Source organism: Augochlora pura, chromosome 1 (genome assembly GCF_028453695.1).
Source record: "Augochlora pura isolate Apur16 chromosome 1, APUR_v2.2.1, whole genome shotgun sequence".
NCBI lineage: Eukaryota > Metazoa > Arthropoda > Insecta > Hymenoptera > Halictidae > Augochlora > Augochlora pura.
In genome coordinates, this window is record NC_135772.1 from 2923776 (window position 1) to 2938783 (window position 15008).

General features: G+C 38.2%; 2 protein-coding genes across 2 annotated transcripts in view; one reads left to right on the forward strand and one right to left on the reverse strand.

Annotated features, from left to right (window-relative positions):
• Nucleotides 1–15008, reverse strand: part of Fdl (fused lobes) — a 42478-nt gene that overhangs the window by 13836 nt on the left and 13634 nt on the right. The window lies entirely within an intron of this gene.
• On the forward strand, nt 1728–14918 carry S-cup (spermiogenesis-related protein stanley-cup). Its single transcript, XM_078196708.1, has 5 exons — nt 1728–2323; nt 4998–5176; nt 5738–5935; nt 9714–9870; nt 11771–14918. The coding sequence occupies exons 2-5, from the start codon at nt 5118–5120 to the stop codon at nt 12116–12118; spliced, it is 762 nt and encodes a 253-aa protein (XP_078052834.1). The 5' UTR covers nt 1728–2323; nt 4998–5117; the 3' UTR covers nt 12119–14918.

Below are 15008 nucleotides of genomic sequence, written 5' to 3' on the forward strand. Positions count from 1 at the left end.
AGGTGTGTCTAGTGAGCACGTGTGTGCCGTGATAACTGATAACAGTCTCTCCTGTACATACCGGATAAACTTTCTGTGTGGAGACAAGGCTATTATCTCTACACTTTCTAATGTTGTGAAAGAATTCTGAGCGAGCTTCTTCCGCACCGACTTATCTCTACGCTGTAGGAGAGTATGGCTAGTGTATGATTATTAGAATTGTTTGGAATAAATAGTTATTTCGGCTAGGTATTCGAATAAATATTTAAATTAGCTAGGTATTCGAAGAAATATTTAATTCAGCTATTTATTCGAATAAATTCTCTCTAGATGAAAATTCCATTGGAATAATCGTCATAAAATATTCAACATAGGTAATTCGTTTTAGTAGTAAGTTTAATAGTTATAATTAATATATTTAGTAATTTATAAGTTCCATTTAGTAATACTATTTATTAATTGATTATCGATAAGTTAAGCGGCAAGGATAATGCTAAAATTAAGAATCCCAGGTGACTTTTGCGAAACTTTGCACAAGATTTAAATAAAATATATATCGTATTTTCTGAGATATTTAAGGCTTTAAAAAATTGCCTTGCTAGGTTTGTTATAAATTATTTTCCTTTTCTGTATGGCTAGTCATATTGTTCAACTCAATATATAGCGAGCAAAATTTATGTTATCACTAATTGTAGCAGTCAGTCGCTACTTCGAGGTCTTCGGCGAAGCTATTTTCGTAGAAACAATGGAACATCTTTATTACACATAAAGTATCCGCTGTCCGATGATAACAGTCACTCGACATTGTCAACATATAATCTACTTACTCTTTCTGCTTAAATACATAGAATGCTTACTGTGTTGATAAGTATAGAGGATGCCTCATGTATTGTTAAATATACAGGATGCCTCAACTAAGAGGGATCAGTTATTTTATATTATTTTCTATTGATAAAATAAATTAGTAAAAATGTCCACGATAATCTAATCCTTTTACTAAAGAAAAAGAACGAAACAAAAATAAAAGCCAATATTCCAATTATCCCCGATTAAAAAATCGTATTTCACCCCCCGAATACAGGTGCAACGATATAATATATACAGGATGTTTCAACTGCAAGAAATCAATTATTTTATATTACTTTCCGATGATAAAATAAATTAGTAAAAATATCCAGAAAAATAACAAACGCCGCTAAGACAAATCGCTAACCCTCCTACCGAAGAAAAAGAACGAAATGAAAATCAAATCCAATATTTCTGATTAAAAAATCGTATTTCACCCCCGAAATACAAGTGCAACGATATAATATATATACAGGATGTTTCAACTACAAGAAATCAATTATTTTATATTACTTTCCGATGATAAAATAAATTAGTAAAAATGTCCATAAAAATAACAAACGCCGCTAAGACAAATCGCTAACCCTTCTACCAAAGAAAAAGAACGAAATGAAAATCAAATCCAATATTTTTGATTAAAAAATCGTATTTCACCCCCCGAATACAGGTGCAACGACACCCCGATACCATCCCCCAATCATCGATCGCCGCGTAGGCGGCTGAAGACGACCGAACATCGCGAAGATACGGTCGTCCTAGATTGATACCGTCCTGAAAGGATTAAATCGGCCGCGGTAGGGAAGAGATATCGAATGCCTCTATATAATCTACGGTGGCCGGCGCTGGGCTCCCGTCGTGCACACCTTGGCCCTGTTCCTTTCCCGCGGTCGTCCTAGTTCCACGTCAGTGGTCGGCTATCCCGCTTCGTCCTGGCTTCGTGCAAAGCGTCGCGACGCCTCGCGCGCGCGGCGTGCGCCGAGCCGGGCGGCAACGACGTCGCGACGGCCGGAATCGCGTGCGGCGTAGCCAGGCAACGCGCATAATATGACCAGCGGTAATAGTGCGAAGCGATACGGTTGTCGGGACGGATCGGCCGAATGATTTTTCGACTGTTGAAAGTCGAATATCTCCTGTCGCGTGTCGGTGCCGATTTTTGTGACGTAGAACGCGGGAGTCCGGCGAGCAGAAGCGCGCCCGAAAGTCGTCGGAAAATCGTGGAAACGCGTCGTCCGCGACGAGTTCGATGACTGTGGCGAAATGAATGAGCCGGAAAGTGGTTCTCCGGCTTTCCGCGCTTTCCACGCGGATCGTTCTCGTTGCGCAGTGCTCGGTAGATCGAGGAAGGTCTCCTCTTCGGTGTAGCAGCTCGAAATTGATCCCTAAGATAACATCGATGCAACAACGAGCCCCGAAAGTGATCCGTCGAAAACGAATGCATTCGCTCCGGAAGCGAATGAAACGATCTATGAATACAGTGATCGAGTATTGCGTGCTTTTGGTAAGCTGATTTCGACAGCTATAGTCTAACCCTTGACTGGTGGCCTTGTTAAATCTTACGTAACCATTGTTTCGGCCTAGTGAGAATCTCGTTATTTTCACACCCCTTTGAAGGATATTTGGAAATATTTGGAACATCCCTTAAGCAAAGCTAGGCTACTCTATACGGAATTATCGATTTCCACATGGGTTACACAGGAGAATATTCTCTATATTTCATAGAATTCTAGATGTAATTTTATTTATTTCCTTTCTCTTTATTAGAAATTATTTTAGCAATTCAAAGCTCAATTGAAATTTCTCAAATTCAAAGCTACATTTTCTAGATATTAAAATATTATATATCTACGATATTCAAATCAAAATGAAGATTAATTGTTCCCACTTGGCGCATTAATAACAGATGCGACAGTTTGTTAGAATAGAAGTTGGAGATATTTTTTATAATTTTAAATTGCGATTGCCGTGATATATAAATAATTAAGAGCGGTCTCCTGGTGACAGTAGCCAAGGGTTAATTACCGAAAAACCACTGTGCTCTGCACGAACTATGCGCATACCGGTGGTTATAATAATCCAACGAACGTCGCATCGGAAGTATGCACAGGGTACCAAGGGCGCGAGGAACACTGTAGAGAAGCATAAATAGTTTAGGGTTGGCAGCTCAAATAACTTGATCGTTCGATAAAACGCACGCGCTGCTCACGAAAAACTTGCTACCACGAACGCGTTGAATTTTCATCCTTCGATCATATAACTTTGAATTCTAACCCTTCGATCGCGGAAAATTAACAATGATTAAAGACTATTCAGATCAGTAGATTATCGCAGAATTGATTATTATAGAATATTTTTACGTCACGAATTTGTCCGACCATTTCCGCCGGACTAAAGGTTGTTTCGTCGCACGAGTAGAGGTTTCTCGTTTCGTGGCTCGCTGGAAATCGATGGTATGCCCGCGAAGGCCGAAACGAATGCCTCGAGAACTGTAAAATACCCCTTTTCCTTCGAATATCCAGCTATCGGTGTATAGAGGGAACGGGTTTCGTCGTTTACCGATCGATGATTTCTGAACACGAACACCCTGTCGATCACCGATCACGGTTGCAAAATATATTCGCTGCTATTTCAGGGTAAAGTCGGGGAACACGTAAGATCGCTACATCGAATGCCACGCGGTATTGATCGCAATTAAACTTGCGGATTTTATGCATTCGTACAGCGGCGTTCAAAAGGTTCGAAGCAATATTTGCAGCAGGAATTTCTTTCGTCCTTCGAAGCGAGAACATAGTGAAAAATATTCCATTTCAAGATATAAATTCTTTCTACGATTATGTGAGCCGGTATAAAGAGGAAATTTTTGAATAGAAAATAAAATTAATTATTTTTATTATTCCCTATGGAATTTCAAATGCAAAGAGTGCGATTTTGATACGTGTGAACATAAGAGTTGTTTACCTCGTGAAGCTGTTCATTTTTAAAAAAATCCTACGCATAATCGATTAAAATTGGTAGACGCCACATTATTGTTCACGTAAATCTGTCCTGAACATAAAATGCATTTATTAACCCTTTGCACTCTAGCTATGACTCCAAGGAACCACTAAAATTCTTCTGCCACGTTTCAAAATAATTACCATACTAACACAATTAATATTTGAGAAATTTTCAAAAGCAAAACCTTTGGTACACAAGAAATAATTTTATATGACTCTTTGTCATATAAAATGCCCCTTGTCATATAAAATGTACCTTGTTGCATAAAATGCACTTTGTAGCATAAAATACACTCCGTCGCATGAAATGGTACACTGTAAGCCAGGAAAATGATTTCATCTTCGCAGTGAAAACAGCTTCGAGTACAAAGGGTAGCACGTAAGAATTATTCGACATGAAAGAACATTTAATTATTCGGCACGACTAAACAAAAGCAGCGCGCTACAAAGCGGCTTACAACAAAGCAACCTGCAACAAAGCAGCAAAGCGACGTGTGTACCATTGTACGCCTCATAATGGCGGATACGGTGGAAGACAAATCGCAAAACTGCTTCGAAACTTTCGAACCCTGTGCTGCAATTTCCATCGATTCAATGGAATCCTTTTGCGGGAACAATTGCCGGTTCGTTCTCCGTTTCGAACGGAATTAAATATAATTAAGACGACGGCGCGAAATCTTGATGGAACGCGCCGTTGCTGCTATTTTAATACCACGTCGAGGTATTAATTATGCATGCTACTATCCGGGATATCGTTCCTCATTGAAGACATGCGAAGTGAAACTAGGCCAGCGTGTTTTAATATCCATCGAATTCGTTGCATTCAGATTTCCATTCACTGATAGCCGTATTATGGTTTGCGTGAGCCGCATTACGCAAATATATACAGCCAGTCCCATAAGTATTCGTACGCTCATTGCTTGTAAGAGAAATCTGTTGAAATCAAGGGAAGCATGTAAAAATTAATAAAGCTATAGATATATGTAAATATCTATAGTTAGACAGGGCTTTAACTTCGTCATTTTACCAATCGGTTATTAGGCGGTAAAATAAAGCTATAAATATATATGTAAATAAGTGTATAAATATATAGTTAGACAAGGCTTTATTCGTCATTTTACCGATTTATTAGGCGTTTTATCAAACGGCAGCGTTTGTAAGAGAAATGTGAATGCGCAGGCAGAGGGATGCGAAAGAGACGAGCGTTTCGGCCGAGGGTACCCAGGAGGATTGAATGTCGAATAGTTCGATGCAAATTCGCCGGGGATGCGTCGTCCTTAGTATCCCTATAAGAACACGATGTCACGCTTCATGCAACCTTTGGAAATGTCCCCGGACGGGAATCCACGGACAAAAAGGTAAGGGGTGGCTCATCGTGCTAGTTTTAGGGGCAACTTTCGTCCAAGGTGAAGTGGAAGGTGAGTGGGACAGGTTCCCTTACACTTTTCACAGTCCCTAATTACCCTTTGAATTTCCTAATTATCATCGCACACTGTATCATCACAGCATACTGTTGTTTAAATTAATTTGACAGTACCCTGCTATTTAAATTATTATCACAGTGCTCTGCTGTTTGAATTATTTTCACAGTGCTCTGCTGTTTAAATTATTTTCACAGCACTCTGCTATTTAAATTAATTTCGCAACACCCTTATCAACTCATGCCAACTTTGATCAACATAAAAATTCGCTTACACAATACTAGTCGCCATTAAAATGGAATAATTATCCCGGAACTAACGCTAGGAAGTCGACGCTTTGAAATCGTAACCCTTTGCGATCCAAGGCGCCTCTCCTAATTTTATCTATTTCAATTGGAGCTAATTTCACTCAACGATCCGCAAGGGTTGTTTTCCAAGCTTTCTCAATCGCCGTGAAAAATCGTTGAAAGATCGGGAAACGGGGAACGAACGTTTCAGGATGATGACCTACGGGAGACACATGACGGTGTTGACGGCGACGGAGCTCGGTATGCGCAAACGGAACGGGACAGGTGCCAACGAGGAAGTGGTCATCTTGCCGGGATACAACGTCACGACGTCGTCGACCGGCACGGCAAGCAAGACCAGCCATTTCGAGACAGATCTACATGGAAATGTCAACGTTCTTCTGGGCGGGTGAGTGGACATCTAACCCATTCGCGGCATATGTCGGTATTCATCGACCGCGCGATGTCCCCGGCGCGCATTAGTGGTAGTTAGAGACTCTGAACTCATCGGGAACCGGTTTCTTTTTCCGTCCCAATCGCTGCCCGTGGAATTTCTGCGGCGACCTTTCCTGCTAAGCTGAAGAAAGAGCTGATAAGGTAGAGCCTGATACCCCCCCATATCCTCCTCTTTTATCGCGAGCGTGTTTGCTCGGCAAACGCAATGTTTGAGGGAAGTTGATAAATCTAAGAGCAAGGGTTGGAACTGTCCCGGTCAAATATCTTCGAAATTGACGATGATAAAAAATGTTCTTAGACAGATATTAAAAAGATAAAAATGTTCTCTAAAATGGTCTTAGGCACTAGGACTATCCTAGCCACCAGGTCTTAGAGAGGCACGTGAGCTGTGATATTAATAGCATTTTCCTAGGCGGACGAGTTGAGGATAATTATCTTTTATTATAGTAGTCGAATCAGCTCGTTATTTCCTTCGTAAAAATGCTGTAAAAATGCTGTAAAAATGCTCCGTGTAAATGGAAGGCATTTATTGCGAAGAATCATTTGCTTAGATGATATGAATTATTTTTCTATTTTAACTCTTACATTTTCACTTGTCATTTTGTATTCGATTGATAAAAATTGTGGAACCTTTATTTCTTAACATATGTCATAGAGCAAGATATAAAAGGTCATACTATATTTCAATCAAATATTGAATCCTGAATCCAATATTCAATGCTGATTAATCTAACAGGAATTGCGTAAAACAGTTTTAACAACTCTGCAGGTTTAAAAAGTTTTGCATAGACGTTCATTGAGTCCGGAAAAATGATAGAGATTTGCGGTAACAATCGCGGAGTTCTGCGGTTGTTTGTTCGTCGAAGAGCAAAATGGCGGACCGAGTAATTACGCGCGGGGCCCTCGAAATCACTGGTATAACGCTACGCTAGCGGCGTTCCTCCGCGAAGGAACAATCGAGTTACGGTAAACGTAATTTGTTAATACGCGCGGGATCGTAAATAACGGGTATACAAATCACTAGTTCGCCCGGCTCTTCTCTAGGCTAATTTAGAAGCGCAAACATTACCTGGGCAAACCGAAGATCCGTGTGCAGGTTCTCTGGTTCCTGTGCAGCATATTCTCGGTGCCAGGCGATTTTCGTACGGTCTAGTCGAAAAGGTAAAAGGCTGTAGCTTCTTCTCGTGTCTGTACCGTATTGAAAACTATTTTAGGGATAAGGGATCAAGTTTCGAATGGCAATAATATTCAAATTTCGTAGCATCGCTTTATCTTTGATAGATATTCGTTTTAGGGGTCGGTGCAAAAATGATTGCGTTTATGGTTTATCTGAATGCACTTATGGTTATTGATAGAAGTTAAAGGATTTTATGTATCGTTAATGTTTCGGTGAAATTTTATAAATGTTCCTTTGGAAGAAAATATAACGATCAGGTTGTTTGTTAACTTGATTTGCAAGTGAACGATTCTCTAGGAATTTTTTAATTATTTTAGTATATGCATGTTCGATGGACGATTTTCTCTTGTATATTTTATACGAGATCTTTCTGTAACTTTTGCATAGCTTGAATGAAATTTTCAGTAATTTTTAATAATAAACAGGCGTTGTCGAATCGAAGATATATTTCTATTTGTTCAATGTAATATTTCTACTTATTAAATATCAAATAATGGCAATTTAGTATAACAAAATTGAAAAATAATTTGATCGTTCTTTACGTCGACATTGTTGAATGAAAATCTCGAAACAATAAAAGACGCCATTCGCATAAATCAATAGAGTGAACGGTTCTTTTCACTATGGCAAAGCACACTGGTGTATCAAAATAATCGAAATCGCAATTATTTCTGCACCGTCATAATATTTAAAGAATAAATAATTCTAGAACTCTAGATCTAGATGGTGCAATATTTTCTTTGAATTTTTCCAAACTCCTTTCGTAATATTTTATATCAATCAATTTCCATCAATCATACGCGTTACCTGAAAAAGATTCGTATCAATGCACCTAGCCGAGCAACTATTTTCTAACTATTTGGAATTATAGCCACCATGCCGATTTTGAAACGACAACCTTGAAATATATGTTGTAATACGCCGTCGTTCTGAACAACTTTCCCCTACGCGTGCTACCACCGCTTAGCACTATGTATACTTTCAGAGATACTTATTCCGTAAAAAACAGGAAACAGTTGTTGAACTCGCGTTGCGTGCGTGTTTTAATCTAGCACATACGTCGACCGTATTCCAGTAAGGTCAGCCATAAATAACAAAGAAACGTATTAATGCGATACAAAGTAACGTTACGTAAAATTAATTGATTGTATAACAGCTTCTATAGAAAGGCGTGGGGACGCTATAAATCATTGTAATGGTTTCTACAATCTTCGAGTATCTTCACTAAATTTTTGTTAGAAATATTTATAGAATTTAGTGACTGATATTTCTAATTACTGCTATCAAATTATAGAGTCAATCAAATTATAATGCGCGTAATGAATAAATATTTGATAGTGTAAAATACAACTGTATAAACACGTAATATTGATAGCTAAATATAGTAAATGTATATTAATATGGTAGTATTGATAACTGAATAACGAATGTAGGAGACGCGAGATTGAAAATATTACTGTTCACGAAGGAAGTTTAAAGGCGTTCAACCGGATTACCGGCTGGCGCAGCTCTAAATGCTCTAATTAATTAGGTAGACGCATGGGAAATGTTAAAACGGTACCAAGAAAATCGGAGACGCTTCAGAGGATTCGAAATAATCTTGCAAATAGGTTAGTGGAGCCAATTACTGTGTGGTGGCCAATTGCTACGCAATTTCGCCTAAGAGCGAGTTACAGAGAATATTAAAAAAATTGTAAATATTAAAACTACCTCTTCCATTTCGCGAATGCTAAAATATCTAAATTTTTGCCTAATATTTTACACATAACAAATAATAACCGACTGTGCAAAGATATTTCAACAATTTGAAGATTTCACCCCTTCGACTTATAAAAATGATACCGAAAAGAAACACAGTGGATTTGAAATTTAAAAATACGTGTAAGGCGACACTATATAAAAATAAAAGATATAAATTAATAAATTCTGTTTAAAACTGGTAAATTTATCTAAATAAAATCGAGTATTTCAGTTCACCGAGCTAAAAAATATGAATAAAAATATTGCGAACATATATAACATAAATATTGCTAAAATATATACTATAATATATATTCAATTAAAATTGCCAAATTAATTAATAAGTCTCGTCTTTTCGTAGCAACACGCAAAGGGGGTTGCAAAGTGCAGTTACCGCGCCTCGACGAATTTCGCTTAAAACAATAACGCAGTCTAATAATACGAAACTAATTCGCGGGATCGTGTTTAGGCGGTTGGTACGCGTATGGCAACTTTCTCCTTGCGATATCGAAGCTAGACTATAGAGGAAGTACCGCGATAACGCCGAATGTCGAACAAATCCCCACAGCAGAGCCCACACTTCGACGACACCGAACAGATAATTGACGGACGGGCGAAAACGTCGTCCGCGTGAATTCACGGCGTCTCGTATAAAAGCGGCGCTTTATAGACCGATATCACGGCAGACTGAGGCTCGATAATATTATGTGGAGCGTCTCGGGGCTCGCGGTCGGGTTGACGCGCGCTAAATATACGCCCGGTCTCTCACCTATGCTCTGGATCGCGGTGGCGGCCCCCCGTTCGTGTTTTTCAGAGCGATGCTAAGCGCCGTGATTATAGTCGTCGCATTGATGTGCTATTGCTGCCATAAGAGTATCAGAAAGAACCGGCCGCAGGAATGCCAACAATATTGGAGACCGGAGCCGGACGTGCACAGCCTGGAAGTGTTCACCACGGAAGCGCACGCCGCGGTGAGTTATCTTTTGCCGAGAACATAATTCATGGTTTATTTCGCGCCGATGTAATCATGCGCGACTCTAATGGACGACCAGGTCATACGCGATCGTTAACAGATGCGCAGAGAGAACTGCGAAATACATGCATCGCTTTTCGGAACGAATTTTCATGGATTGGCAACTTTTAAGGTAGCGAACGAAAGATTGAGAAGAGAACAAAGAAATTGGCAAAATGCGAATCTTTTCTTAACGGTCGCAAAACGTGGTTGCGAAAATGAAAAATTGATGAAATTTAAAGTCACTGCTTTATATCTATTTCTAATGAAATTATACGTACTGAAACTATAGCGAAATTATGTTCACGATCTGTTAAAATTTACTTCCTTAGCATCGCAATTTTCGCCATGAACCATAAAATGAACCCATTGCTCCCATGTCTAAAGCAGAACAATTATTCCCAGTTATAATCTTCCTGGTAACCACTTTCATCATTTAGCATAATTGCTACTTTATCCAATGAACTATCAATTTCTGTGCGCTTTCTTTAAGGAATTCTCTTCTTCGGTCAAGCGTTGCAATAGAAACTTTCAAAGATCTGATTTTTTTAACTATTATATCGCGCGAAGAAAGTATTAACTATGAAACGTTCTTTGAACAGCCTTTATCTAAAGCAGAAAATGAAAAATTTATAAAACTTCTTCCTCCTTTTATCTCCCGAAGTCTGCTTTAAAGCACAATTAATCATAAAATAATCTTCATACCGATCGACTGAAAAGAGAAAGGAAACAGCGGTTCACCCTTTAAGTCCAAACACTCTGATCGAATCTTACGAAATGAACACCCTATATGTACAGTGCCAATATCCCCGATCATCCCGTAACGCATGCAAAATGCTAGCGGTCTTCCTGTTAACTGGTTCGCTGCGCCGCGTGTTGATATCAGTTGCGGCGAAATCGTTTGTGGTCGTACGGGAAAATTAGTATGACTGATTACGGTGCTTCCTTTCGTAATCATCTCTCCGGTCGAGAGAGATGACAAGACAGGCATCGCGGATAGATCTGGTTCCCTTAATAACGTTTAACAAGCACTGTATCCTAGCGATGCCGTCTCGGATAATGAAATGTATCACCTGCAGTCGAGATCCTGTTAGGCTAGTGGCAAAGTGAACGGCCGAGCAACTAAGCTACTATTAGCCTCGTCTCGGAATTCCTACAGAGTTCTGCTTAGGTTGCCCACTTTTATGCGTTTTAAAGTCTATTCTCAGCAAAACTTTTCCTACGATTATTATCGTTACGGAAGTTTAACTTCTTTAGATATCTTCCGCGTCATTAAACTCGCGCTGTTCCCCGAGTTCAAATGAATACATTGTTCGTTGATTGTTAGACAGGCTGCCAATCCTTTGCACTCGAAGATATTGTGACGCAATTTAAAATCATTTCGAAAGATTAGTTTTCGCGATGAAATGAAATTGACTCTTGTGGTGAATAACAAGAGTTTCTAATAAGAGTTAATTTTGTTAGTATAAAAATTATTTTAGAACGTGATAAGACTATTTTTAATAGCGCCTTAGAGTTACAAAGGGTTAATTCTTAATGTCTTGTCATGAGATCTAATTTCACGGTAAAAATCACAGAAAATCGAAATACTATTTTTAATTTGGAATTAAAATTTCTCCGAGCGTAAAGGGTTAATATCCTAGACCTATACATATACGTATATTATCGACTCATACAGTGGATGCAACACAGTAAAGAAGGGCTTAACAATTCGATCAATAGAGATGCCAAATAAAAATAGAAATTACAAATAAAAATAGAAAGTCCAACTCCATTTCCGTTTAAATGGCGCTTAAATTTCTGACATAATTCCGACGACCTTTCGAGGCGCATAATAAAAAACAATTTTCACTGTTCAGTGCTGCGAGCGACAATCGGCGATAGACGGGAACCGCGAGGACAGCATATACGGTCTGCAATCGTGCCCTGTGACCCCGAACTCCGGTCCCGGACCACCGCCGACCTACGACAGCTTGATCTTCGATCATCGCAGTCTACCAGCTAGCATCGAGAAGAAGTTCGACGGGCCGGACACACCCGGCACCATCATTCCATCCATGGTGTCGTCGCTTCTCGGGCTGTCGGCTACACCCGTGAGATCCGCGGAACAAAACGAGTCCACGGAACAAGAAACCCTTGCCGGCGTCGACGAGGGTCTGCCTTCTTACGAGACCGCGTTGAAACTGAACGCGAACGGTTACGTGTAACTTTTCTTCTATGGTTTTCACCATCGGCGCGAATTTGTCTTGTAAAATACAAGGGATGGACGCCCTTTAAAATCCCTCGACGCACTTCGACGACTTTTGAGGGCGACGGAGATTTTTCTAGGGAGAATATGCTGCTTTTTCTAGTTTGAATTCTGATTTCTCTAATATTTAAATTTTTAATAAATGTAGATATATGATTAATGTAAATTGTTCTTGTTCTTCTTGGAAATTGTCGCAATCGAGATATTTCTAATTGTTGTTAGTATGGAGAAAATTATATAGGGGTGAAACGGTGTTACTTTTTTCGAACTTGATTAAATGGATTTATTTTAGAAGGTAGAAAGGTATAGTTTGTAAGAGAATGACTGGAATAATTTTTAAATATTGTTATTTCTTCGAAGAACGTTTTAAAGGGTGACCATGTACTAGGTGGGGCGGATTTAAGTGGAGTACACTGTATAAAAGGTTTACCTTCACTGTGTCGATTTTCTACGACATGCCATTTTATAGAATTTGAAATAATGTTGGAAGTGTGCTGTAAGTAATTAAATAAATAAGTAAATAAGTATGTAAGTAATTAAAGAAGTAAGCAATTAAATAAGTAAGTAAATAAGAAATTAAATAAGTAAGTAAGTGAGAAATTAAATGAGTAAATAAGTAAGAAATTAAATGAGAAAGTAAGTGAGAAATTAAATGAGTAAAAAAGTAAGAAATTAAATGAGAAAGTGAGAAATTAAATGAGTAAATAAGTAAGAAATTGAATAAGTAAGCAAGACATGAAATGAGAAAGTAAGTGAGAAATGAAATGAATAAGTAAGCATTTAAGTAAGAAATTAAAGAATTAAGTAAGTAAGCAATTAAGTAAGAAATTAAATAATTAAGTAAGTAAGCAATTAAGTAAGAAATTAAAGAATTAAGTAAGTAAGCAATTAAGTAAGAAATTAAATAATTAAGAAAGTAAGCAATTAAGTAAGAAATTAAATAAGTAAGTAAGTAAACAATTAAGTAATTAAGTAATGAAGTAAATAAGCAAGTAAGTAAGTAATTAATTAAATAAGTCACTAACTAATTAAGTAAGTAACCAAGTACGGTCATAACTACAAGTTACAAGCAATTATTCTGCGGAAGTATACCTATAAGTGGTTCTCGTTCGGAAAACCATAAACGACTAAGACTGTGCTACTATCGCAGCTCCACTATGAACATTCCCAATTAGGATATTTTCCAAACAGCTTTCCATCGACGATCCCATCGACGCGACGCTTTTATAGCTTCTATCGCGACTCTAAACCGTAGCTTAGTTGCGCGACCCAAGAATTTTACAATTTCGGAAACCGTTTACCGGCGTTGATCCTGTTTGCGCGTTTCTTAAGTCCCGGCGAACGGGAACGCGGGAAATCGATTGAGATACAGTTATCTCGTCGACGCAGAGTTGCTGTCGATTAGAATGGGAATGTAAAGTAATTTCTTATGGGTTTGATTGTAGACGTGGTTGATGGAATGTGGTTTGCACTTTTCTCTGGAAAAGAGTTACACGGTGCGGACGCGCATCTTTGTCAGTGATTCTTTGGAAGATCGATAGATTGTTCTTTTTCTATCTAATTTAATTTCTAGATTTTTATAATAAAAAACTAGAATTTTATTTGGATTTAAAAAAAAAGGAAGTCATATTTAATAGATGACAATTTAATAGAAGAAATATTTCTCAGGAAAGCTGAAACTATATTACAGTACCCAGAGTTAATAAATAAATAAATTTAACCGTTTGCGGTTGTATATCAATTCTCAGCCACCAAAGTTATTTACCTATATTATTATTTTCACATAAAATTAAAATATATTATTTCGTTGCACGTACCAAAAACTTTAAAAGGGAATTAATCAATTCTAATATTTAATCTCGCATATTTTGTATTACCATCTATTCAACGAAAATTAATTTTGAGCACAACACCCCATATATAAACCTGATACAACCGCAAAGGGTTAAATACGCTCTGTGCGCTAACAAAATTGAATCGCGTTATCAATTTGTCAATCAAATGTACATACACGATTGTCTGCTCGAAGGTTGAAACGAAATTGTTGTGCGACGCGATTGATATGTAATCTCGCTGCGAGAGACCCCTCGTCTTTTTTTATCCACTCTTGTGATGTGTAAAACAATTTCCGCGAATGTTTGCATAACTTTCGATTTGTGTGGCCAGAATTTTAAAAAATTGTTTGTCACAGATTTGGAATCGTATTTTGACAGCAGTAATCGATACGGTATTAACAACACGATTATTATGCCAGTCGAGTGCTGTTGAGAAGTTGTTTAAGAATTGTGTATAACAATTGGTCTGTGGACTTTGTGTATTCATGATAATAATAGAAAAATGAGTACGAAATAGCAATTTAATAATTTCGATATATCAATTTTGACTTACAAAAATTGATAGAAAAAGTCGTCCCTATCTTTTTGCAACAAATGCCGAACGTTACTCTTTTGCATAAAGATCCACAGACTGCTAATAATAATAATAATAATAATAATAATACTCTATAACTCGCGATTTAAAGCTTTCGATAAGCTTGGAACTGATACCTTCGAAGAATAAAACCCTTTCCACGTTGCTACAGCAATTTGTCGCCGCGTCCTCGCGGCCTGCGAAACAACGCATTGTACATTTGTGTAAATAAACTGTCGAACTTACAATTAGCGACCCAGTTCTAACAAACTTGCGCGATTGCATTGTCGTAACAGCTTCGTGTCTTCTTCGATTATTCGATCGAAAGGGGCGGCGGTGTTGTTGAATAGGACCGAGTTCCATGGAGTAATAATGTTATCGTTCCACGGGAAACTGACGTTTGTGGTCACGGGCCCGGCCCCCCCCGTGGAAATTGGAAC